The 27,519-nt window shown below is 36.8% G+C and overlaps 4 protein-coding genes across 4 annotated transcripts; 2 read left to right on the forward strand and 2 right to left on the reverse strand.

Moving 5' to 3' along the window:
- The first annotated feature begins 1,556 nt into the window (after window positions 1–1,556).
- LOC125220010 lies at window positions 1,557–7,801 on the forward strand. The gene is made up of 9 exons (XM_048122118.1): window positions 1,557–1,675; window positions 1,760–2,779; window positions 2,949–3,271; window positions 4,180–5,310; window positions 5,392–5,547; window positions 5,642–5,972; window positions 6,073–6,143; window positions 6,305–6,427; window positions 7,245–7,801. The coding sequence occupies exons 2-9, from the start codon at window positions 1,834–1,836 to the stop codon at window positions 7,596–7,598; spliced, it is 3,435 nt and encodes a 1,144-aa protein (XP_047978075.1). The 5' UTR covers window positions 1,557–1,675; window positions 1,760–1,833; the 3' UTR covers window positions 7,599–7,801.
- A 1,726-nt stretch (window positions 7,802–9,527) lies between these two features.
- Window positions 9,528–17,391, forward strand: LOC125223153 (ubiquitin carboxyl-terminal hydrolase 9-like). The gene is made up of 14 exons (XM_048126160.1): window positions 9,528–9,745; window positions 9,842–10,032; window positions 10,620–10,859; window positions 11,081–11,225; window positions 11,616–11,675; window positions 11,762–11,857; window positions 12,068–12,442; window positions 12,517–12,657; window positions 13,447–13,617; window positions 14,611–14,868; window positions 14,969–15,117; window positions 15,662–16,195; window positions 16,274–16,550; window positions 16,775–17,391. Exons 2-14 carry the CDS (start codon window positions 9,872–9,874, stop codon window positions 16,937–16,939), a joined length of 2,772 nt encoding a protein of 923 aa, XP_047982117.1. The 5' UTR covers window positions 9,528–9,745; window positions 9,842–9,871; the 3' UTR covers window positions 16,940–17,391.
- Window positions 17,392–18,073: 682 nt separating this feature from the next.
- On the reverse strand, window positions 18,074–20,144 carry LOC125218705 (glucan endo-1,3-beta-glucosidase 11-like). Its single transcript, XM_048120442.1, has 3 exons — window positions 20,016–20,144; window positions 18,845–19,935; window positions 18,074–18,509 (listed from the first exon to the last, which is right to left on the reverse strand). The coding sequence occupies exons 1-3, from the start codon at window positions 20,059–20,061 to the stop codon at window positions 18,435–18,437; spliced, it is 1,212 nt and encodes a 403-aa protein (XP_047976399.1). The 5' UTR covers window positions 20,062–20,144; the 3' UTR covers window positions 18,074–18,434.
- Window positions 20,145–24,351: 4,207 nt separating this feature from the next.
- Window positions 24,352–26,444, reverse strand: LOC125220214. Its single transcript, XM_048122378.1, has 4 exons — window positions 25,679–26,444; window positions 25,366–25,528; window positions 25,175–25,282; window positions 24,352–25,091 (listed from the first exon to the last, which is right to left on the reverse strand). The coding sequence occupies exons 1-4, from the start codon at window positions 25,987–25,989 to the stop codon at window positions 24,540–24,542; spliced, it is 1,134 nt and encodes a 377-aa protein (XP_047978335.1). The 5' UTR covers window positions 25,990–26,444; the 3' UTR covers window positions 24,352–24,539.
- Window positions 26,445–27,519: the final 1,075 nt, after the last annotated feature.

A 27,519-nucleotide genomic window follows, 5' to 3' on the forward strand; every position in this document is an offset into this window, starting at 1 on the left:
ATGCACATCATATTCTGAGTCCATTGAACGACTTGAGTAGGCCACAAATGAGAGTATTGCCATGTTACCTCCATGATGCGATTCTGTTCTCGTAGCAACCTCATTGTAACGTATTGTATTGCGAAACACGTTTGGCCAATTAAACCACTGTCAACTATTCTCACGATTTGACGAAACATATCTTTTTTCGTATCCTCTGTATTGGATACAAATATCAACTCCAACCAAATAAAAATGTATTTATAATGATTTTTGTGAGATAGTTACCTCTGTTATGGTAGGTTTTAAAAGGATCGATCAATCTGAGGATGACATCAATGAGGGGTGACTCATTTACTAAACACTTTTCTTTTCATTTTCTTTTTACTTAAGATTAAAATCTGTGCCATCTTAAAATTTCTTATTTTTGAAGGAGTGAGTATAATTTTTCATATTTCTTCAGTATGTTTCAGTAAAATAGTCATGAATTGTAAATGATTTGGACCTTAGGAAGACTCATTACTTAATAGAAACACGTTAATTTCTACTTTATTTTCACTCATACTTTATTACTATCTCCACTTAATATATAAAATAAAGCTCTTGACCCATTTTTTTTTGGAATGAAACGAGTATGTACTTAAGAATGTGAATTTCTAATGTAGTACATTAATGGTTCATATGGATATACATATGTTGAACAGTACCACTATGAATGCAAAAGGTGTCGCTATGCTTCATTGCTTGAGACCATGAGTGAGTCATATGATATTGTTGGCGTGTCACGACTATAATAATCTTAAATGTAAAAGTAAACTATCTACATTTCATATGCTAAATCATGTAAAAATTGATTCTTAAATAATAATCTTTCCGTAGTTTTATTTTATAATTTTGAAATGTTTATAAAAAATAGTCATATTTAAAAAATAAAACTTTTTTTTTTTATTTATTTTATCCACTTTTTCTTCATTCTCTTAATTCTTACTCATTTTCTCTCCTACTTTGATTACTTTTTTTCATATATATTCTTACTTTATCAATTCTTCATTAAAACTTCTGTCATCTACCAATGAGATTATTTTTTATGAATCGAGAGATATTTAATACTCTCTCTGTTCCTAATAATTTATCACTATTTGACCTCGCACGAGTTTTAAGAAATGTAATAAAAAAGTGAATTGAAAAAGTAGGTGGCATGTGACCTACTTTTATATATTAGTTTTATAATAAAATGTGAGTGTAAAAGAGTTAGTGAAATGTAGGGACCATTACTAAAAATGGTAAAAATGAAAGATGACAAATTTTTAGGGACGGATAAAAAAGAAAATGTGACAAATTTTCATGCATGAATTGAGTAGTTTTTTTTATCTATCAATCCAACACAAAAATTCTTTATAAATAAATGCAAAATTAAATCGTATTAGAACGACGGGCCGAATCGGGTCATAAATCGATGGGCCGAATCGGGTCATAATGGATCAAAGAAACAAAAAAAGAAAAATTAGATCGACGGGCCGAATCGGGTCATAATTGGATGCCACGCTAAAGCTACCCGCAGCAAAACGCGTCGCGGACGCCACTTCATTCCCCAAACCCAATTTCAGAATTCTCTGGGTTCCGTTCTTCTTCTCTCCAGCAATACACTCATTCATCCTCAATCTCTCCAATTCAACAGCTTTTGCTGCTTCACCAGGTACGCCTTCTCATTACGCATATGGTCCCGCCTCTAATTCGTGGTCTTGGTGTAATCTGACGGAATAAATTTACCAATTTGTAGAGATTTAGGTGATATGTGTGAGAATTAGGGTTTCATTGAAAAGTCCGTATTAGGTTTAGAGGTCTCTGGTTGCAATGAGAAGCCGTTCGCATCGGCTTCCGATTGCGGAGCCCCGCCACGACGACTGGGTGGACGGGTCATGGACGGTGGACTGCGTCTGCGGCGTGACTTTCGACGACGGCGAGGAGATGGTTGATTGCGATGAGTGCGGGGTGTGGGTGCACACGCGCTGCTCGCGCTACGTCAAGAGCGAGAAATCGTTTGCCTGTGACAAGTGCAAGAGCAAGAGCAGCGGCGGGGGTGGCAGCAGCGGGGTTAGGAATGAAAGCGAGGAGACAGAGGTAGCGGAGTTTTTAGTTGAGTTACCGACCAAGACGCTGAGTATGGAAAATCCGAATCCACCGGCTGTAGCATCGCGTAGGCCTTTTAGGCTTTGGGCCGATATTCCCATGGAAGAGAGGGTTCACGTGCAAGGGGTGCCCGGTGGTGAACCTGCTTTATTTTCTGGGATTGGTATGTCTTCAGTTTTTGGACCTCAGTTGTGGAAGTCTACAGGTTATGTTCCTAAGAAGTTTAACCTTAGGTATACTGAGTTTCCTCTCTTGGGTCAGGGAAAGGTTGATGAGAAGGAATACGAAGAGATTGATACGGCAAATGGTGAAAAGAATGCCAACAAAGCTGATAATGGTGCTCAGGTTTTATTCTCTTTGTTGAAGAAACACAAGGATACTTCGCCTGCTCCAGTGGTAGATTCTGTTAGCTTAAAAGGGGTTGTTGAAAGGGGCGCATGTCAGGAAACAGAGGCACCTAGACAGAAGAAGAAATTAGATGGTGACAAACTACATTCTGCCCCGGAGTTAAGCGTAAAGAAGAAGAAAAATTCGGTGACCGTTATATTGCACTCTGGAAAGCGCAAAAAAGAGGAACTCAGAACAAAGGATCAAAATGTAAAGAAAAAGGTTAGGGCTACTGATAAAGAGGGTGATTTTAAAAAGCAGAATGTTCATGGCTCGAAAGCAGGTGAGTTTATGTATATTTTCTAAATCTAGTTTCGTTTTCTTTGAACTGTCTATATGTTATTTGTGTTTGGGGCGAGTTTATACTCTAGATTAATGGTCGAATGAAGTTTAGTTAGTGGAAGTTGTTTATGGTGATACATATGATTTATTTTTTCCATCTATACTATTAGCTTCAACATTCTCAAGAGATGGAAAACATCTGGAGTTTTCTCAAGGAAGAAGCTGCAAGGCTGTCAGTGATGATTTTCAATGTGGCAAAGATCTTGGCGATCAACCATTGGATCGTCTTGGTGAATGTGCTACCAACTTAGCCTCAAATGAGCATGGTCTAGAGGCCAACCCTAGAAATGATGTTTCAAGTGGTGAAAAGTTGCGGGTTGGCAATAAAGGGGCTCAAGTTCCTCTGGAATCAGAGAATGTCTCCAAGACCTGTAATGGTGTGGAATCTTTAACTGAAGTGAATGGTCCCCGGAGCTCAAGTGTAAAGGAAGAGGTTTGTATATCCATTGCCTTTAATTCTTTATGTACTATCAACTATTTGTACAATTGTACTTGCAAAGCAGTACTGCTATTGTGCTGATTTATCTGCACAAAATTCTTGTTTAGCATATTTAAAATATGGATTTAGGTATTCTAGGCTTTTTTTAGAGAATGCTGTTTCATTTGTATGTGTAGCTTGGTTGGTTTGCACACCTGTTGTTGCTATGTACCATAAGTCCAGCTTACTTGTTTAGTTGTAGGTTTGAATCATGTTTGATTATTTTCAATTTCATCCATGCTATACAACATTTTAATGTCTCCTATAAGCTGTTATATAAGCTATTTTCTTAGCTTCTACTCATTCTCCTTGGGGCAAATTTATCAAGGTCTCACCTTGTAAATTTTGCTTGTAAATAGGATTTTCTTAATCATGGCAAGGATGTGTCTGAAAACTTAAACCTTGAATTAGATCAAAGTTAGGTATGTTAGGAATGCTAATATATTTTGACAAGTAAAAATAGTAAAGGAAAAACATGCTTGTCGTAGGCATTGATCTTTTAGATGTCAGATAGTGAAAGCAGAGGTAGTAGAAATTGTGCCTCTAATTTGTAGTCATCAAGTTGCATAATTCATTTTCGCTTGATAGCTAAATTATGCAATTGCTTTTCTTATGAGTAGTGTTTCTAGATTGTTTTATTCGGAATGCATGTGTCATTGTCTTCATGTTGCGGATCATGGATAACAAGACTTAAAGCTGTTGAGTAAAATATTTCATAATGCATACATGGAGTGTGTGTTTTGAGCTTTTGAGAGAATAATTACTCATAAGCATGCGGATTTTAATCATACCTACTTTAGTGTGCTTCAACATGTTGAGAGGATAATTACTTAGCAGCATGCGAATTTTTATTTCTTAATTAGGTTACTGGTGATACACATCAGAGATGTCAAGCTGGTACTGGAAGTGTAGGAACTGGCTCATCTGTAAAGGAGCCTGTTGCTGCGCATGTTAGAATTGCTGCTGCAGATGCTAAAGAAAGTGAACACGGTCAAGATTTAGATATTGATGAGGCCAACTCACGGCCTATTAAGAAACTGAAAATTGAGTCAGATGCCGATGATCACAGGGGCCAGTTGGTTGAGTCTCTACATTTGAATAACGTAAAACTAGACGCGGCCACCGAAGCCTCAACTCAGTCTCCTGGATTGTCTGTTAATGTTGTCACCGGGGAAGGAAAAGTGGTTGGGACGTCTACTGTAAACACAGAAGCAACTGAAGCTAAGGTCCTTGATGCTAGCAGGAGCTATGTTGTTGGCCGTTCTAAAACGAATAAACCTGATGGCTCAGCTGAAGGTACCCCTCATCCCAAGAGAGAACATTCAGGATCAGAAGGTTCTGTCGGAGCAAGAAAAAGGTCATCAGGGCTTAAACCGAGCTCGGAAGTGGCTGATGAATTACTCAAATCAAATGGAACATCGAGAAGTCATTCAACAGCTTCATATCAGCGTAAAGCAGGAGTTTCTGTGTTGAGATCCACTTCTTCCGGTATCATGTCCAAATCCTCTGAAAATTACATGGCTGCAACTGCTCAAAATTCCTCTGTACATATTAGACATGAGTTGTCTGATAGCAGTCAGGGAACTATGAAAGACAATGCTTCAGCTGATAAAGTTGAGCATGTAGAAAAATGTGGGAGGCCAAAGAAATTAGTTAAAGACTCTTCAAGATCAGGCCCTGTGGCTAAATTATCAGAGACCAAGAAAATTTCCAACTCATTTGATTCAAAAAAGGCATCAGATTTAAAGGATCACAGCCTTCATTCTTCTTCTAAAGTACCACTGGGCTCAAATGTTGCATCTAGTCATGTTGCTGGTGAGTGTGCTAGTCTGCCATCAGTGGAGGGTGCTTCCAATAAAGCGGTAGCTTCAGCTGTTTCTGGAAAAGGTGAAAAGTCTTATCAGACAGGTTGTAACCCGCCATCTAAAGGACATGTAATTTCAATGACCTCTCCAGCATCATCAAATATTCCCGCTACCTTGAGTGATGAAGAGGTATAAAGCAATTATCCAATTTTATGTTAGTATTTTACATATTCTTTCTCATCTAACCTTTTTATGGTATGTCACATTCAGCTTGCTTTACTTTTACATCAAGAACTGAATAGTTCTCCAAGAGTTCCTCGGGTGCCACGGATGCGTCATGCTGGAAGTTTACCTCAGTTAACAGGTCCAAATGCAACTAGTGTGCTGATGAAGAGAACTTCTAGTGGTGGAAAAGATCAGGGCATGGTATGCCCATCTTAATTTGTCCATTGAGTTGGCTTTTCAGCATTTTTATCTGACTATGAAATCATGGTTATGACTCATCTTTAATGAATTGAAGGCTTCTAGGAGGAGGACCAAGGATTTTTCTGGAGATGGATCGCACGCTCCTCTGGAAGTTGTCAACGAAGTTAAAAAGATGGAGAGAAAACCTACTTCGCAGGATAACAGGAGGCATAATTCCAGTTACAGTGCAGATCAGCTTTCAAGAAAAGAAGTAGATGGTGCTCTAGTGAAAAGTGTGCAATCAATGAAGAAGACAAACACGAACAGCTCCATGTCATCATCAGTGGATGCTAATGGCCACAATGTATCTAATCGCCCATCATCAAGGAGTGCCGCTGATGATGATCGGCAGATGGTTAGTCGTCAGACAAATCGTACTTTGCCTGGTTTGTGCTCTTTCCTGCTTAAAATTCAACTTGTATATTGTATATCTGATACAGATTGCTAGAAGCATGGTTTATCATTATTTGGGATTGCATTTTGTAGGTTTGATTGCTGAGATTATGAGTGAAGGCAAACGCATGACCTACGAAGAACTCTGTAACGCTGTTTTACCGGTATGCCACTTTATTTAATCTATGGTTTATCATTACCTCTCTCTCTCTCTCTTCCTTGTGGATTATACAATTCGATCAGGATGGCATAGTCTTTCAATTGACTGGTGAAATATTATCTTAATTTTTTTTCCACTTAAAAAATATTTTAATGCTTATCCCAGCATTGGCCTCACCTAAGGAAACATAATGGAGAGCGCTATGCATATTCAAGCCACTCACAGGCCGTACTTGATTGTTTGAGGAACCGAAGTGAATGGGCTCGTCTAGTTGACCGTGGGCCAAAGGTATTCTTGTGCAAACGCTTCTATCTATCTGTTGATCTGCTCCTCATGTAGTGCCTTGTTATTAATGGAGTAATAAGTTTTAGACTATTGCACCAGCTTTTTCAGATACATAATTTTGATACTCAACACTTCCTTCTATGTGGATTTGCACAAGTACATAATTTTGAAAGTATGTGGATTTGCACAAATACATAACTTTGATACTTAACAGTTAACCCTTCCTTGTATACCCCTTTCTAGCACAGTTCTGGTGTAGATATTGTGTTTGTATGTGCATAGTCAAGCTTGCTTGTAAGTGGATGGAGTAATGCATACAGTCATCGCTCTTGTTTATGTGGCTATAATGTAGTAACCTTTTACTTTTCTCATAATTATGCAAATTGACGTTTATGTTTTCCAAAAGTTCAAAAGAATTCATTATGGGGGGTGCATGTTATAAATTTATCAAATCTAGAAGTTTTATATACAAATCACAGGTAAGGTCTTTGTTGGGCTTTCAGTTCCAGCTCTCTGCTGGTCTTTGTGGCTTGAGAGTATGGATAATTGGAGAATCTAGCAGAAACTTTAGAGGAGGTGGAGGATAGGGTTAGGTTTAAGGTGTCTTCGTCTATTTCAAATTATTAAGATTCAGAGTATTTGGTGTCTTTCAGATATTCATTAACGTCATCACTATTTTGGAGATGGGTATTCTCTGATTGGAAAAAAAAAGTAGGAATAGAATTCTGGAGATTTTGAAGATTATATTATCTTTCAACATTACTTCTACATTGAAATGTGCATAACCGTGTTATCTATATTTACGTACTTTGTATTTCAGACTAGTGTGAGTAGAAAACGAGGCAAACTTGATACTGATTCCCTGAGCATGGAGTCAGAGGATAATGAAGATCAGATGGTAAAAACTTCAAAAGATGCTGGGAGTAAGAGTTTTGAATCTCACCAAGAAGACGTTCCCAAAGGAAAGCGGAAAGCCAGAAAACGTAAGCGACTTGCTTTACCGGGAAGAGGTGTTGTCAGGAGACGGCGTAGAGCTGGTGTTGTTAGTGATGATGAAAGTGAATCATTTTCTTATTCTAGTGAAGATAGTATGTCCAGTGAAGAAGAAATACAGGGTGGTGGGACATCTGTAGTTGGCAGCGAGGTCTCAGCTAGTTCGGATGAGGGGCGGTAAGACTTAGAATGCATCCATGATGCTTTATGTGCCGTGCTGTAACTCAGTTTTTCAGATACAAGGAGACTTATTTGAATGTGTAAGCTGTAACAATATTGTACATATAGGTTCCATAGCATAAATTTTGTTATAAAGTTTAGGTTAACTCCTAGGGTAGGCTGTAAATTAGATTCTTGAATGTAGAATATCTTCTTCTGCTTGTAGATTTAGAGTGTTTTACTTTTAGCTGATAATTCTCATTATTGAATAACAGCATATGGCAAGCAAAAAGAAAATGAAAAATTAATTCAGACTTAGGGGTCTCTTCTGAATCTTTCTTGGTTTCTTTATTGAAGATGATCCTTGTCACCATTGAATACTAGTACCCAGAATTTCTCATTCTCAACTATCATCAAGGTCCAAACAGTACACTGAAATGGTATTGGACCTGTTGGAGTTTCAACTTTTTAATGTAGTGAAATACTGTACCACACAATAATATTGGTTTGGCTAACTGAAAACTAGAAGTTAAAAATTGTTTGGCCATCTGAAACAAGTTAGATAAAATAAGAGGTCCAAGTGCAAGATTCCTAGTTTAACCGTCACATTTAGTGGGCACCTCTTTATCTTCAACATCAATTTCATTACTTCTCTCTTTTTTTCTTGTCCTTTTCTTTTTGGACACGTCTTTTATATAAATATAAATATTTTCAGCTTTCTAATGCATCTTTAACCTAGTATGAATATGAAGTGATCTAATGTGACGAGAAATTTATGAATCTTACTACTTGTTAGTGAATGAATAGTACTAGGAGTAGTATTTATGGTTTAGATCTTCGATTATTATGCTTCTATGGATATATTAATATTTAATATTTTTGTTAGCCTCTGAAAACCATAGATTAATGGATATTGGATACTCCCTTCATTCTCCTATAGTTGAGACGAAACTATTCAGCACCGAGTTTAAAAAAAGAATGTTGAGTGTATTAAGTAAATAGATAAAAAAGAAAGAGAAAAAGATAGAGATAATAAAGTAAAAAGTGAATTAAGTAGAGAGAATAAAATAAGAGAAAGTAAAGTAAAAAAAGAGAAAAAAAAAGTTGCTAGAAATGACTCATCTACAGGGGAACGAGGGAGTACTAATTATGAATTATCGGCTTAGTGTTTAGAAGCTATGATTCCAGAGCATACAGCATACTTAGTATTTTAGAGAAAACAAACGACAATTCTTGTTCCATTTGAATCAATTGAATTATTCATAATTTGATTCTCTTAACATATTAAGTGCAATGTTATTTACCATGTGATTTCTTCAATTTTTTGTTTTAATTTGTTGCAATTGTCTTGCAATTCTTTGCTGTATAATATTAGTACCACTTCCATCCGCCATTACTTGTCACTAGTTTCATTTTCAATATGTTCATCAATACTTATCATATCTACCTTTTATTATTTTGTTAACGGACTACACATTCTATTACTTATATCTCACTCACATTTTTTTTTATACAATTAACATATAAAACTAAGATTTACGTTTTATAACTATTTTCATCAATTTTTCTTTAGTTTTTAGAAATGGATTGAGTTGTATTTATTTTTCTAACAGAACCTAATATGAACAAATGTTAGATTATCAAATATTTCCTAGTCAATCAAAAAGTGTGCAACCACACATTTTGATTCGTGACCATCTTACTCACGGAATCGCAATCATATTCGTTGGATGTAAGTCGTCTTCATTGATATTCAAGAATTTATGTTCTCATCGGTATTCAATTATTTAATTGTCATTTTTAGTAAATGTTGAGCAAATTTAGTAGGTTGGATCAAAGTTATATTTACAGGCGTGATATTACAAATTAAAGTGTTTTTAAATTAGGATCAAAGTTAATTAAAGTTAGATTTACAGGCGTGATTAAAATTAGTTATATGCAAACCGTATAAAAACAGAGCCAACTGCAACAAACGGCAAATGGTTGAAAACTGGTGGAAATCCTCTTCTCCATTGCTCTAGATTTTCTCCCACAATTTCTTCTTTCCATCAAATTCAATGTATAAACCTTGTTCCCTGTTATCTAGGGTTGGCTTTGGCTTCTCCATTTCCGTTTCTATGTAACTATACATCGCCTCCTTGTTTAATCCCTCACATTCACTGATCTCCGGTGAGCTCAATCTTCTCTTCATTCTCTCTGGAAATTTCACATTTGATTCTTCTGTGTGGTTGCTGAATCTATCTTATTGTTCTTCTCCCTTTTTAGGCTCTCTAGAGTTGAATTGCAGGACACGTCATGATGATTCCTGATTCCCTTGTTCGCGAATCGTCGATGGAGAATGGATCAATGGAAATTCCATGCACGCCGGAGGAAGAGAGGAGGATCGTAGAGGAATTGACCGCCAAAGCTGAGGCTAATTTGCGCGAGGGAAATTCGTATTACGTCATCTCCACCAGGTAATTGGTTGACCTCATCGCTCCTGCTTCTTTTTGATTGAGTTTTAATCCGAACTAGAATCAATAATGCTCCTTCGCTTAGGTTCTGATTGATAATCGATGATCGATAATCTTAACCCTTCTGAATTTCTATTCAAAATTTCAATGCGTTATGCTTAACTTTGAGCCTTTGAAGGCATGTAACTGTGATGTCATTGATTTTGATTCTCGGCTAATTCATCGCTTTCATCTTTATATCGTAAATGGAAGATGAATGCTTTATCAGAAACTCATAAGTATTCTCTCTTTTTTTAAATGTCGATTTTTAATCTCAGCTAATTCATCTACAACTTCTGTATATTTCTTTTTTATGCCTTCTGTGAACGTCATTGGCTGACATATTTTGGACATCAATACTTATGTCACTTTCTTATACGGTTACGAAGTGACTTTGACTTCTGATTTTCTACCAAAAAGCATATAGTGCCTGTTTTTTCGGACATAAGCTTTAGCATAGCTTGTCAATTGCCCAGTAGAAGAACACTTGTTGTTTTAATTAGTGTTGACGATTACGTGTGTATGTTACTCTGTACCCCTTTTTTGAGCAGGTGGTTTATGGCATGGAAAAGGTACATTGGGAAAATAGAGAATGGTTATCCATTTGATAGCAATTCTGTTGGACATCCATCTGTGGCAAAAGATAGGCCTGGACCAATTGATAACAGGGACCTAATTGTAAATGAAGTAGTAAAAGATAAAGATGAAGATCTGCTACTTCATAGAACTCTGCAAGAAGGGCATGATTATGAATTAGTTCCCGAAGAAGTTTGGGAGAGGCTTCTGAAATGGTACTTCTACTAACCTGCCTCATTCTTGAGGCTGTTTCCGTTAATGTGTAGAAAATTTCTTCTTTTTCCTCAACTCCGAGGAGAAAGAATTCAAACAAGCATTTGCCAGGCTACTGCGTGCTGTTCACATAGGAATTATAAATATGTTTACGTGGTGAATCTGGTGATGCTTTAAATGGATTTTCGCAATTTTCCTGAAGCTTTAATGTATTTCTCCCCAGGTATAAAGGAGGGCCGGTATTGCGGCGAAAAATGATATCTGTTGGGGAACAACATAAGCAATTCAGTGTGGAGGTCTTCCCTGTACATCTCAGGTTGATTGACTCTAGAGACCAGAGTGAGGCAGTTATAAGGTTAAGTAAAAAGGTAAGCTCTTTTGTATTAGCGGTGATACTTTCTTTGATGTTATTTTGTATCGTAGTCTCTGAAGTCATAGTATTTCTTTTGACACCATCACATAACCGTTGAGATATCCTCAGCACAAGAAGATGGTAGCACTTCAAACTTGCTACTTACATGTTTAATGCAAAATTGTTTATGTCATTCAGATCTTGTATTAACTTGATTGATTATCCTATCTTTTCCATTTACACTATATTGGAACTGTCATGTATTAGTCAAAGCTATGTGGTACTTGGGTACCATGCTTAGCATAGATACACCCATATGGTTTTTTTAGTATTGAAGCTGATATCTTGGAAGTTCTAATAAATAAGGGATATCCTGGTTCTTGCTGATTCTGTTTTCTGTTTTCAGGCTTCTCTATGTACCCTTTATGAAAGGGTCTGTCAACTAAAAGCTTTAGATCCAGAAAAGGTTAGTTTATATAATCAACTGCTTCATTATATCTGGATATATAGTTGGTAATATCATGATTTGTTCTCTTTCTGAAATTTATACAGGTTTGTATATGGGACTACTTCAATAGGAAGCAGAAAACTTTATTAAATTCTTCTAGCCAAACTCTGGAGGAGTCTAATATACAGATGGATCAAGAAGTAAGCTCACAATGTTTTCATTTATTTAGAGATCTGGTTATTTTTTTGTTCCTTGGGACGGAAATCTGAAATTATTGAGTGCTGACATCTACTAAGCATTGGCGTTGCTGCTTGACTAGATTTGTCTCTTGCAGTTATTTTTATTATACTCTTGCACTAACATGATTGTGAGTTTGCTGATTTCTGAAGGCCCTCTATCTCTTCCTACAGATTCTTCTTGAGGTACCAGTTGATGGATCTACCAGGGTCTCAACTGGAAATAGCTTAGCAATGATTCCAGTAGAGTCCACAGGATCAACGTCTTCCATTGCTGGTGGGCCATCTATATCTAATGGGAATTCAGCTAGTTATAACTCCAGCAGACACGAGCAAACTACTTCAACATATGGGGATATGGAGGGTGGACATGATGGTTTAAAGCCTGGATCTGGAGGAGATAGAGGTCTAGCAGGATTGCAAAATTTGGGGAATACTTGCTTCATGAATAGTGCGCTTCAGTGTTTAGTTCATACACCGTACCTTGTTGATTACTTCTTTCAAGATTACAGTAATGAGCTCAACAAACAAAATCCTTTGGGAATGCATGTAATTGTTCTGTTCCATTTTCTGTGATTTTTGTACTCTATTCAGAAAGTGTTCTGACCATTTTCATCTTGCAGGGAGAGCTTGCGCTCGCATTTGGTGAATTGCTGAGGAAACTCTGGTCTTCTGGTCGAACTCCAGTCGCACCTCGTGTATTTAAGGGAAAACTTGCCCGTTTTGCTCCCCAGTTCAGTGGTTATAATCAGCATGATTCGCAGGTTATCTTTCATCTAAATTTGAGATTAAGATACATTGTCTCTTTTTTATAAGGTACTACCTTGAAAATTTATGTTTTGATGCTGTCATTCGGTTAAATATAATAAGATATCTGTAAACAATCATATTTTGTGTTAGTTTGATAGAGAAGATTGCGAGAGAAGAGGATGAAGAAAACACACTGAAACACACGAGCAGGAGATGAGCTGGACAGAAAAATATACTCCATAGAATAGAAACTAAAAATACAAGAGATAATCCTCTAACAAGGCCCTATGGTAACCACCGTCCTACATTAATTTCTAAGACACTTTGTTCTTCTATTGAGGAGTTATTTATAATAAAAACTGACATACTCCTACATTGAATAAAACTCCTAATGCAATACTAACTCTAAAAGATAATATGTACCTCAAACTACTGGACTCCATAAAGAACTAGACTCCTTCATAAAACAAATATGCTGATAAATAAAAATTAATAACTAAGGACTGCACAGAACGGTCTCTATCATAGTGTGTCAGGAACATTGAATTCTATCAATCAATTATACTATTATACTAGAATTTGATTTGAGGTAAGAGCAGTCCCTTAAAGTATGTGATGACTTTATTAATATTCTTGTATGTTTCACAAATTCACAAACTGTGGATATTAAGATCAGTCCCTTTATATGATGTCCTGTTTTATCAATGAGTGTTGGCATGGAAATTGTAACTTAATGGATATAATCAACTTCCATTTTTTGTTGACATCAGTGTAAAAAGATGATATGAAATTGTTTTCATTAGGAGCTCCTTGCTTTTTTTCTGGATGGGCTGCATGAAGACCTAAATCGTGTTAAGCAGAAACCCTATATTGAGGCCAAGGATTATGATGGTCAGCCAGATGAGGTAGTTGCTGACGTGTTTTGGAAATATCACAAGGCCCGGAATGATTCAGTAATTGTAGATATTTGTCAGGTGAATAACTTGGTCTTCTATGTGTTTCAATCAATACTAGTTTGATACTTAGATATATATCCAGATACTCTTCTTTTTCATTCACTGGATGATTTTGATCTACAAGAGCTGCATTTACCGTATAACATTTATTATATGGACTGAGAACATCACTGAACATGTATGGAATATAATCATGTTTTGAGAATACTTACCTGAAAATGCTCTGATCTTAAGGCATTTGTGATAGCATGCATATATGGAAAAATTGCCGTGTTACAAAGATATTTTTATTAGGAAGATGGTTAAATTCTGTTAAGTTTTAAAAAAAAGTTATGTAGGAGATTCAACCAATAAGCACATTGAATGGAAAAAGTTGGTTTTTTCCAAAACTGATCAGGTTCCTGGGAAAAATGGAAGGAGTTAAAAAAGTGTCATGACATATTCATTTACTGTCATTGACAAATTACCTGTAATTATATCTTATAGGTCTTATAAACATAAAGTGATTGGAAACTATCTTGTTGCTGGTATAGAATGGTGTCTGTAAGGAAACAGAAAGAGGAGAACGATAGAAGGGTACAACAGAAAAACATAGTGTCATAGTGTGATATGGACTTTGATTTCTGTTTTCAATATGTTACCTTCATTGTACGTGGGGAACCGTTATCACCACGGACACAGGGGTAAATGGGGAACCGTTATCGCCTTTTAGAAAACTAGCTTAAACTACATGGAATGTGAACATTGTTCAAATTGTAAGTGAAATACAATATTTTCCTGTCACCGAACCCCTATTTTTACAATTTGCTCTTTTAATATTCATTACCGCATATCACCATGTATCATTCGTTATCAGTATGCAATATTCAGAAATTAATTTATATGATGCAATCTGTTTCAGGAATAGATATTTGATAGATGTTTACAGTTGTAAATTTTTCTACTAGATGGAATTCATTTCTCTAACATGATTTTCTTCTGTATAATTACCTAATGATTAACATTTGATAGGGCCAATACAAATCAACGCTGGTTTGTCCAGTGTGTGGCAAGATATCTATAACATTTGATCCCTTCATGTACCTATCATTGCCTCTTCCGTCAATAGCTACTAGATCTATGACAGTAACAGTGTTATATGGTAATGGAAGTAGCCTTCCTATGCCATTCACTGTTAATGTTCTGAAGCAAGGAAACTGCAAAGATCTTATCCAGGCATTAGGTATTGCTTGCAGCTTACAAAGTGATGAATACTTGCTCCTCGCCGAGGTAATAATATGTCCACTTCCCATCTCTAGTGTTAGGATTTTTTCATTACTCTTGTCAAACCAGCTTATTTGAAGGCAGGATTCGACTTTTTTCCCTGTAGGTCTATGAAAATCGGATATATCGATACGTGCAAAGTCCATCAGAACTATTGGCTACAATTAAAGACGATGAACATATAGTTGCCTACAGACTTCCAAAGAGGGATACTGATTTAACAAGAGTAGAGATATATCACCGACATCAGGCCAAGTGAGTTCCCTTTATGTACCAGGACAAGCCACTTATGTAAGCATCTTACAGGCTTGTGTGGTGAAATTAACAAGGAACTTCAGTTTGTGTTGGGAAATATTTCTTTCTTGCTGTGCCACACTTACAGGATTGCATCCTTTGCTTCTCCTTTTTTACTATCTAGATGTCTTTGAATATAACTAGTGCAGACTTATTTGATGATAAGCATGTAAAACCATTCATCTCAAGTTCAAATTACTTTTTTTGTGTTAAACTTGCTATTAAAGTGGTGCAGTAATTCTAGGTCTAGTTGTGTCAACTGTTACACAGTTGGGAGTCAAGAGCGTCACATTTGAACACTGTGGTGGTGGTTGTTGCTATAAACTCAGTAGTATTATGAAAGTAATAGAATAAATTGCAGTGTCATGGTGAAAAGCACCCAACCCTATCCAATGAAAATCCTCATGAGTGAAACATTTTCTTTGTGAATGTATCTGATGGCCACTTGATCTATATAATTTGTTGGTCTCACCTTCAATTATCTCATAATGGTTATTTTCTCCAGTGAGGGTAAGCTGTTCTTGACGCCATTAGTGACGGACTTAGAAGATCCACAATCTGGAGCTGATATTTATCTCGCTGTTGAAAAAATGCTCTCTCCTTTGAGAAGGAAAGAATTAGATACTTCAACAAGTATGGACTATAGCAGAGAGAATGACTCCTCTTCCAGTACCCCAGAAGAGAAAATGAACACCTGCAGCAGTCAATTACTACCAGCAATCCAATCAACAGTTGAAATAGAGGGAGATGAAATACCCAGCAAGGACTTCACATTTCAGCTTTGCATCACTGAAGATAATGGTTACAAATGGAGGCCTATAATGAAAGATACCCCCATAAGACCTGGTCGTTTGACAAAATTCCTAGTTGAATGGACTGAAAAAGAACACGAGATTTATGATGGTAGCCATCTACAGGTTCTTCCTGAGGTTCACAAGTCTCGAATCTTTGCAAACAAAAGCAAGCAAGAAGCTGTGTCTCTATTTAGTTGCTTGGATGCTTTTCTGAAAGAGGAGCCTCTAGGCCCTGATGATATGTGGTATGCAATAACCATGAAGTTACCGTTTATCATTTTTGGGCTTGTTTGTTTTTCTTACACACCTAAACTTGGATGTAGGTATTGCCCTCAGTGCAAGGAACACAGACAAGCTGGCAAAAAATTAGATTTGTGGAGATTGCCAGATGTACTTGTGATTCACTTGAAACGATTCTCGTATAGTAAATGGCTGAAAAACAAGCTTGACACAACTGTTGATTTTCCCATCCACAATCTTGACGTAAGCAAATATGTGAAGAGTAAAAATGCTTCTGCTGGGAGTCATATGTATAATCTGTATGCCATTAGTAACCACTATGGGGGCCTTGGTGGTGGACATTATACTGCTTACTGCAAGGTAACTACTTAATCCGGATTCAATAAATTTACATGATTGTAATCATCATTTGTCATTCTAGTTTGAAAATAGCACGCGTTCTTCCATGCAAATCCAAGAATTGGAACCGTTCGGTTTTTCTGGGGATAGCTACATCTTGAACATTGTCATTACTGTATTTACATCCCATTATTAACCTCCTCTTAATTTATGACTAAACTCAGATGTGTTATACATTCTTGCAGTTAATTGATGACGGAAGGTGGTATCATTTTGATGATTCTCATGTGTCACCTGTGAGTGAGTCCGAGATCAAAACATCGGCAGCTTATGTATTGTTCTACGAACGAGTTAAAAATAATTTAAACGGAACATTGGGGGAGCCATCAGAGCATCATATTCCTTCTTGATGTGTGGCTGATGCTCTTTTTGCTCTAAAAGACTATCATGCTACCTGTTTGATAAAGCAAACCCGCACTGGAGTTGACGGTGGGCCATCACTCTTTTAACCCTGCTAACAGAAAATGCGTCGAAATAGAGCGTCAATGCTGAAAGTGCAAGAGCTGGGGACAGTGATGGCAATGCAATCTACTATATGATATTATTTGAAGGGATTCAAATTTTGTAGGCAAGCTAGTTTATAACTTAATCTAGTCTGTTGTCATTCATTGGAAGGAAGCATTGAGGATTTAGTGCTTATTTTAGAGTTACCAAATTAAATATGAAGTTTTGGCTTGCTTTCTGGCGTGAGATGTCTGCTAGAAAAGATGTGCACCATCACTTTTTTCTTCTTTGGAATAGAACGCTAACCAAATTGTATGAAAAACGGTTAAAAGTTGATTGATAAAGTGATATTCATCTCTCTCTCTCTCTTTCTCATTAAAGTTGATTGTGTGCGATGCCTACATACAGGATCGTGTTTTGGGTGTGCACATGGAACCCAGTATATTGACTGGAAAACTGTAAGTATGAGTTTTGATTCTGAACAAGGAGCATTTTTTTCTAGTAAGATAACTTTATGAAAAAGATTGAAAATGCAGTTTTATTATATCTAGCTTTATTAGCCCCACGAAACTACTCGTCTTGTTCCAGGCAAAGATTTTAATTATTTACACCTTTTATAAAGAATTACGTACTATTGTCAATTTAACACACTCGAGTTCTTATCCATTTTGCAAATTTCTAACAACCTTTAAAATATTGCAATGATTTCAGCACCTTTCCATACTTTATGATACAAGTCTGAGTTGCTTGTAATTCAGTTAAATGATTCCATCCCATATTGGTGTGTCGAAAGATGAATCAGCAGAATATAAATGCAAAAGGAACAGTGTTTCTCTCTTTCCATGAATAATTTGATTCGTAGCCCACTTGCTTTCTTTTGCATCACTTTTTCATCTCTGGTTATATTCCATCTATTTATTGCACAAAACTAGCATAGCACAGTTTGTGAATTATACTTAACCAGCATCGAAAGAAAGCAATTAAAGTTCTCCATTAAATAATAAAACTCACATTTTGATATGGTAACATGAATTCAATAATTAGAAAGTAGAATATGGATTTGAGGATGAATGAATAGTTATTATAATATGATCCCAAATTGTAGAGAAACGAATAATAATAGTGGTGGTCCATGTCCATGTCCACAGCATCAAATCAAATCTAGGGTATAAGCTCATACCTTAGACAAAAAAATAGAGAGGAAAAAGCACATACTCAATGCCAGCCTAAAAAGTAACATAAGAGCAATGCATCTTTATCGTATCCCATCACTCAAATAATTCAGCCGACCTTCCTAAATCTCCATACTGCTAACTGGATGTGGCCTCACCCCCGGGGCTGCCTCTAGGCTTTTTTTCGCGTTGAGTGTTCTTTTTCGAGTGATTCCCTTGGATATTATGATCAGAGATGAAATGCTACAACGGCCAAAACCGCCATGCACAAAATTGATAGTGCCCCTTGGAGAGGAAGGCTCCTCTGCAAATTTAAGCAGCATGTCATCAGCAAAACATGTCTTTCTATAAACAAACTAACTATGACTTCTACGTTAACATGCTGAGACTATGATGGAACACAAAAGATAAGAAAAGATTCACCTTCAAAAGAAATACAACATGATGGAACACAAAAGAAATATATCAGTTCATGTACTCCTCAAATTTTTGTAAGGAAAAGAAATTTTTTTAAAAAAGAAAAAAAATCCTCTAAAATGAAAAGTTAGCTTACCCGATTTCATAATTTGAAAGAGTAATGAATTTAATCCCAAAAAATATTCTGAAATCTCAAAAACTGATAGAGGGAGAGAGACTGACCGCATGGTCGGAAGTAATTGCCAAGTAGCCGTCGGAGGGCGAGGACGTGCCGCCATCCGACACGGAAGAGTTACCACTCACCGATCCCGATCCCGATCCCAATCCCGTCGTATTAAACCCCAAATTATAAACCGGGGTTCCATCGGGCTTGAACAGCCCGAAATTCCTCTCAGAGGTGGGGCCGGGCTTCTGATTCTCATTAAACAAGGCAAACACGTGCACATTCAAGTCCGCATTCGGCCTCATCGGCGTCCCCTTCTTCAGCTTCATCAAATTCCCGTTGTACAGCCGCGCGTTCTCCGCCGTCGCCCCCGCCTCGTCGGCCTCCCCCTTGGACGGCCACCCCGTCTCCGAGATCTGCAAACACACACTCTTATACCCTAGCTTCTCCATCGCCGCGTGCGCCGCGTCCACCTGCGCGTGGAACATGTTGTCGTAGCGCAGGCCCGATCCTGGGTCGATTATCCCCGATCCCGGCCCGAACAGCACGAAATCCAGCTGCACCTGCTTCGGATTGGCCTTGTAGGCGAAGAAGGGGTAGGCGTTGACGAGGAAGGGCGATCCGACCTTGCTGTGGAATTCGAGGATGCAGGCGAGCTTCGGCGCCAGATCGCGGCGGAATTGGCCGGCGGAGGGCGGGTACGAGACGTCTAGGATGGCGAGGTTGTGCGCGGTGGTGACGGCGACCTGTTTGTCGAGGTTGAGCGAGACGAGGGCGGCGTGGACGGATTCCATCGCCGGGAGGAGGTTGCTGGAGAGGGCGGAGTCGTTGAGGGTGAGGACCTCGTTGCCGATGGCGATGAAGGTGATTTTGGTGGCCGGGAGGTAGCACTGGACGTTGGCTTTCACCCACGCGGCGGCCTGCTTCGGGTCGCGCATGCGGCCGAGCTCCTCGTTGCCCAGGCTGACCATGAATTCCACGCCGGAGTTGGCGAAGGCTTTCAGGACGCGGGGATCGGCGTCGTAGAGCTTCACGCTGCGGACGCCCATGGATTTGACGAGCGGGACCACTGATTCCGGGTGGGGGAGGTTGTTTCCGAGCTGGCCGTAGTTGATTCCCAATGAAAATGCCAAATGCAACACCAATGCCGCTGCATATCATTATCATGATCATGATCATATACATGTGCAATGTTAATTTCTATGAAATGAAATGAAGCAATTTTTTTACCTGAGAAGAGGAAGAGCGGGAGGCGGAGGGGACTCATTAACTCCATTGATGCGATGGACTCTGTTTTTGACTCTTGAACCCTGTCTCTTTAAACCTCTGTTTTTCTCTCTCGCATAAATTAAAGGAAAATTCATTTCTTTGGGATTACTTCTTTTCAACTTTTGTCAGGGTTTAAAAAAAATTAACCTATGTAAAAAAACCATAAATTTAATAGAAAGAAGTTAGTTAGTGTACTTAAATTGAGGAAGAAAGTTTGGGAAATATCTTAATCAGTATTTTTGAATTCTAATACTATCATGAAATATCTTTATCAGATTGTCGTTATTGGCAAATGAATATTTTTGAACATCGATCTCTTCTTCTCTTCTGTAAATTAAAAATTAGTGAACCCTATAAAAACAATAAGACTACATTGTCATTGTCTGCAGCTTTGATACTAGCTACTACTCCACTATACATTTGTTAAGCTCCGATTTTATAATTATATATGCAACCTCTTCTCGTGCTATTTTCTTCTCTTACTTCACCGTTATTTCCCTTATTTTATTGTTAATTCCACCACAATTTTGTGAATATATAACCTGCTAGGTTACAAACTCATCCCACATCGGATGAGTGGAGAAAGATGGAAGATGTATATAATTCATGTTCAATCCCAATTGGTTTGAGGCCTTTTGGGAATGACCCAAAAACAAATCCGTGCAGGCTAGACCCAAAGCGGACAATATTAGCCTAATGTTGCAGTCGACGATCCTAACAAGTGGTATCAAAGCCCTGATTTAGGACTGGGCCTGACCCCGCGAACAATATCAGACTAATGTTGCAGTGGACGATCCTAACGTAACCAAAATTCAATAAACTTCTACCGGTACTCGCTATTTGGTCACACATTAATCATCTCATGAATTCATTTTTAAATGCTCATATAGAAATATGTGCAATTTGACGAGTACATACGTATATCTGTATGAGTGTATGGTCCCATTGCTAAAAAAAAGGATCTCATTCCATTGTTCAACTTTTCTTTGTGTCTTCTTTTTGATATATGGAGTAGTAAATATTGATGACAGGATTATAGGAAAAGAGAAACAAGATTAGAAAGAGAGTTGGCATTACTTGACATTTTTATGATACTTTTCTTGTATTTTGGTTGCTTCAACCACAAATATCCTCTTTGTTTCTTGCTTTCCTCTCATAGGCTGTAATTTTTTCACGATCCTCTTTACTGCCGTTGAGAGGGAACAGAAGTACTAATACTTTTCTTTTTCTTTTTGGACTGCGATTAAGGTAGCTCTAATCTGGTGCAAAGTGCAACAAATGGAACCCTTTTCATGTAAACAGAATTTGCATAATTGCATAGAGTATGTGGTGGCTCTTCATAGCAAGTTCCTCAGTCGCGGCGGTAGGGAATTAGGGCGGCGGTGGTGGTGGGTAGGAGATAAAGTTTCGGCGGTGGGGAGGAAAGTGGTGGGTGAGAAATTAAACAAAGACATATTCTGATTTTGGTGATTATTAAATTTTGTTCTTTTAGATTTTAATAATTAATGAATAATAGTGTGCATTCGGGTTTCGGTTCGGTTTTTCGCCCAAACCGAACCGAACCCGAAAAACCGAATTTAGGCTAAAATTGAAACCGAACCGAACCGAAAAATCGAAAATCGAAAAACCAAAAATCGAACTTAAAAAACCGAACCAAACCGAAAAAACCAAAAAACTGAAACAAAACCGAAAAACCGAAAAAAATAGTATATATTAATATACATAATTTATTTTATTTTATATACTAAAATAGAATATAAATATATATAATATAAAATTAATAGAATATATATAATATTTATTCTATAAAAATATATTAAAAGAATATATATTATATATGTGATATAATATACTAAATTAATAGAATAAAAATATATAATAATATATTTAAAATATAATTCGGTTTTTCGGTTTTTTTTTTCGCCCAAACCGAAACGAACCGAAAAACCGAAATTTTTGTATTTTAAAACCGAACCGAACCGAAAAACCGAAAAAAACCGAACCAAATTTCAAAATTTCGGTTTGGTTTGGTTCGGTTTGAATATTCGGTTTTCGGTTTTTTTTCTCACCCCTAATTGTATTATTTGAGGCCTATTAAGAATTAAAATGTCTTTTTATTGTGACACTAATTATTTCCCGTGCTAATTTATACTCCATCCATTTTTCTCATATGACATTTTATTTGGGCATGGAATTTAAATAATAAATATTTAGTGTGTTAAATGGATAAATAATAACATAAATAAAGTACTCCTTCCGTCCCAACTAAGTTGAGTCGTATTCCTCTTTGGGATACCCAACTAAGTTGAGTCATTTTTTTTGAAAAAAAAACAAAACATCCAATTACTCTTACTTTATTTCACCATCTACTTTACTCTTGCTTTATTTTTCCTATTTTATTCCCCTCTCCTACTTTTCAACACAATTTCTTAATCTTCGTGTCCAAAAGATTTGTCTCAACTTAGTTGGGACAGAGGGAGTAAGAGGGAAAAAATAAAAAATAAAATAGAAAAACGAATAAAGTAGAAAGAATAAAGTAAGACACATAATAAAGTAGAAAAAAAAGTGAGTTGGAACTTTTTAAAATGAAAAAATAACTTAGCAAATGGAGAAATTATCCAAGATAAGTGAATCATATTCCTTTTTGGGATATCCCACTATAAATGAGTCATTTCTATTTTTAGCCAAAAAATATTAAGACGGAGTGAGTACTAGACACCTTGTAAAGTAAGATAGCTGTGCATAGTATTTTTATATAATAATAACTATTTAAATTATGAAATTTGATCAAATTTGATATAGACTATAACTTTTAATTGAAGTTTATGATTTAAGTGACTGCTATTTTTTTTATTTTTACGGAACAAAAAAATGTTTCAAAATTTGTTGGGCAAAATAAGAAGTTGGGCCGGGAAAGAAGGCTTCATTAAGTTGAAGCATTACTTTATACGCCAAGTATTTTAACTGCCCTATGCATTGCACACTTGTCATTTATAACTGCACCGCGTGTTTTCAAAGGGGCATGAATTGCGCTCAAACGTGCAATAAAGTTCATTCTAAGTAGCAGATCTGTGGTCAAAGAAATCCGACCAACCGCCGCTCGCCGGATTTCGTCTTAAATTTTCGCCCTTCCCTTCCTTTGGCTGCTTTTATAACCCATATTTCGATTATTAATGCGAAAATTGATACCTACCTTTCAAATTTTCCATTTTACTCCTCCAAATTAAGTAAACTAATTTTCTTATAATCATAGATTATACGCAAAATATACTAACCAGTAAAGAGTTGTTATCAATAATTAAAAATCAAATCGATTAAAATTATCGATTCATTATAGGGAGTACTAATATTTAACACTAGTATTATCTTATTGCTGCATGCGATAATAATGTGATACTTTAGAGCTACATTGGACCGACCTATATGATTTTAAACCAAATCTTTTCTATAATCAGTGTCCTTTCTTGTTCCACGGTCGATGGATTTTTCGGTTCCATTAATTTAGTCACAAATGAAGTCATGTGTTATGATTGATGAATCCTATCTTAATCTAACGTGTCAACCTTTAGTTCGATATACGCCGATTGTTCCTACTTCTCTCTGGTTGGTGATTCGATTGCACAACAAATATTGCTTTTGGACTCTTTTTTTATGAGAATTGGGAAAATCCATGTGATTATTTCATTGAACTATTTCCAAGTTCATTAGTACTACTAATCTTTTCCTTATGTTTTTATTACGTTAAAACGACGCATTTGGAAAATACACTAGAAAAGCTTTAGCAATTTATTAGTGGACTAGCGAGTTAAGACGAAGGGAAATGGCTATTGGTTTTTATCTTTGGGACGAACGGAGGAGGAGGATATGACAATTTTACGTCTGGATAAGAGGAAATTAGTCGCACGGAGTAAGCAGTCTCCCCTCCCCGTGATCCGCCAGTGCACGTGAATACCCACAAAACTTAATACATCAATTTTGAAATATACGAAGTAATACGCCAAGTAACATTAAATATCGTATAATATAATTTCCTATCAACCTGGCCCAGCTTACATAAAATTTATGATAGTGAGTTAATAAAATCCGTGTTGATACTAACTAGCTACCAACATCTTTCAAATTCCAAAGCAAATAAATGATTCCTATCATACAATAATTAATACGAGTAGTATTCAAATTTATCTTTGTACATTGCATCTCATTTTGGATTTTATATTTTATAGTATTTTATAAAAGTGACATCTTATCCCAATTATTTTCAACTGATCGTTTCTCAAACTATTTTTAAGGCTGCATCTGTAAAAAAAATGATCATATATTGGAAAATAAATGAATTATAGGATAATATCATCACTACATGGAGATATAGTAAACAAAAAAAGAATGAAAACTGCCTCTTTATTTCGCAGCAACAAATTTGCAACGAATGCTAATTCTGTGTGAGCCTTTGCTTATTGCACAGAGTAATGTAATTAGCTGTATTCGTCATAACCTCTGCCCTGTTCTTGCAAACTTTCTCGCAACGCCAAAAATAACCGCTTTCGTCAGAAGCCCTCTGTCGATGGAGCAAGCTAGGGCGAGGGCCCCACCAACAACGAGAGCCTTTGAGATGCCTCTACGCGATGGCTTCTCATCTGAAACAAGAGCTGTGGCCTCTGGTGCAGAAGTACTCGTGCTCTCCTGGGCTTCCAAGGCGTCCACGTCAACTTTAGCGTTTATTTGAGCCATAGTTGCAGAGCGCGAGAGTGGTGCTCCAGATGCTCTGTGCTTCTGGTAGGCACGCAAGCCAGGGTCGATCTTCTTGACAGCGCCCCACATCCCTTGCCGGACACCAAGTTTTGCGATCTCCCATGGTATGCCCATGTCTTCGTAGTGGAACAGAAGAATCTCACTAGCAGTAGACCGCCCATCTCTCTTTGATTCAGCTGAATTCAACAAGGGCGTGTCATCAGATTTTTCGAATTCACCCAAGCAAATATCTAATCCAAAGTATTCTTGCCAAAAAGATCTCCAAGTAACAGAAGCTGTTTCCATTTTTATTTAGTGATAGTGAAATGCCAATTTGAGAAAATATTCTACAAAAGTTCAGAGCTGTCTTCCTCACATATTCATTATTTAGCAAGTTCACCCCATTTCGCTCTGAATTCGTCGTCCCAGAAGAAATCTTTCAACATTTCAGGGGTGGCATCTTCATAAATAGTTCTACTACGATATTGTGGAGGTCCAGTCTATGAGCAGAAAATGCAACAATTATAATCCAAAAACACCATATGCAGCATCAATTCATGATCAAAATGAGATACATATATACCTCAAGATCTCTTCTCCAAGCTTGGTAGCTCATATTGGGAGTTGACCTATCCATCATCTGGATCCAAACAGGCCCACCATCTTTCTCCTCAACAAGCTTGTGAAAATGCTTGAGATCATCCTCATTCACAGCACTCGTTTTCTCAGTCTCCAGCCTTGATGAACTAACCACATACACAAAAATCAACTTATTAAGGAATATACTAAATAAAACCAACAAGGGCAAAAACCCTAGAGCATTTCTATTGCCCCAAACAACTCAATCAATCAAAATCAAATGCTGAGTTATCAAACAAAAAGTCAACATTTTGAACCTGTATTCAAAGCACGGAATTGAAGACTCGGATGAGTTTGAAGCCTCAAGCGAGAAATGCCGCTTCAATGAGCACAAGCTGGGGACTGAAGCAACGAATTGCGACAGCGCCGCCGCTGATTTCTTCACCTCTCCGCCGTTCTCAAGAAATCCTACAGTCAAATTAGCCCAGTTGGGCTTCCACGCCCAGCCCAGCAAAACGCCGACGACGATGGCCGCCCATATGGGCGTCGTGAACGCCATTAGCTCAAGCACCACATCCCCAATTGTGGGCTTTTGCAGAATCTCAAGAAATGCAGAAATTAACGCCATAACGGCAAGCGCGAAAAAGAAGTGGATAAGAAGCTGCCTTTAAGCTGAAGAGGGTTGAATAAGAGGATTGGATTAGGCAGCAATCCACCCCGATTGGGGCGGGAGGGCAAAATTAGAAAGGAAAGATCGAAAGAGAAAAGATTTTGGATAAGGAGGAGTTATATATATAGTAGAAAAGAAAGGAAAATTAATTAATGATGTCCAATTAAAATCCAAAGAAGAGAGAGGAGAGGTGCGAAAGGGATAAGATGCGAGTTTTAAGTGAGAGAGGAGCGCTGCTGAGATTGCTGTAGGCCCCCGTGTATTGAACGTCACAGGATTCAACTGGGTTTCCAATTGGCAATTGAGATCTTCTGCAAATATCTTCCCAATCAGAAAATAGACTTTGGGGATGAAGGAGAACTGTTTTGGTAGTTGTTATTCAAGTTTAGAGAGAGGGATTCTTATATTAATAATGTTAGAATTGTGTTTGTTGAAATGCGTGTATTATGACTCTATATAGTGATAGTGGTGGTGGTGGTGTGTACGCGTTCTCATTTTTCACGTTTGATTTAGATGTGAGACTATATTGTGCTGTAATGTGCACTACTTGTAATTGTTTCACTATTCTCCGTCCATTCTAACATGTGAGGGTTACATATAAATAAAGGACTAATTCGTATTTTATGATGTTGGATCACATGAAAATTATCATTGACTAATTAAAGAATAACAGTACTATCCGTTCAAAAAATTTGACAAATTTTACTATTTTGAACACTTCATTGAACTTAAATTAATTCTAAAAATAAAAAGTTTTTAAACACTACTAACACCACTAGCGGTTTTAGGGGGCGGGAGTGGGTGACCGCTCCCTCCCAATCGTTCGAAGAGTCTAAATTTTCCTTTGAATTGAGCCGAAAATAGCATATCTGCCACATCCGTGGAGTATAAAAATATACTCAAGACCATACTACAATATAAAATTTGGTATAGTAAAATGGTTTAGCCATTAGATTTTTAACTTAGAGGTCTAGATTTAATCCTCAATAAGAACATGTTTTCTCCATTGCTCAGTTTTTTTAAATTTATCAATTCAAATTTCTTCTTATTATCAAAATAATATCTTTAAATATTTTATGAATTCTAAACTTTTACTAATTTACATATATTAATTTGTTATAAGGAGTATTTATTTTTTAGTTAAAATAATTTTTAATATTATTATTTCCTAAAATACTTATAATTTGTATCACAATTAAATCTTATTCTCTATGTAACAAAATAAATATTTTAAATATTTATGAAATCTAAATAATAACAATGATTGTGTCTCACTTTTGTATAATATTTATCATGATTTTATATTTTTAGATGAATAATACATATAGGTAAGCTAATGCATCTTTTTGTTTTATTAACGAAGCTAGTGCTACTTATTAGTAATACTATAATATTATTTATTTTATTTATCACACTACATTATTAAATTATATTCATATTTAAAATATTAAATTCCGTCCCCACTATTTTCGGGTTTGAATCCGCCAC

This window comes from Salvia hispanica, chromosome 4, assembly GCF_023119035.1.
Source record: "Salvia hispanica cultivar TCC Black 2014 chromosome 4, UniMelb_Shisp_WGS_1.0, whole genome shotgun sequence".
In the NCBI taxonomy this organism is placed as follows: domain Eukaryota; kingdom Viridiplantae; phylum Streptophyta; class Magnoliopsida; order Lamiales; family Lamiaceae; genus Salvia; species Salvia hispanica.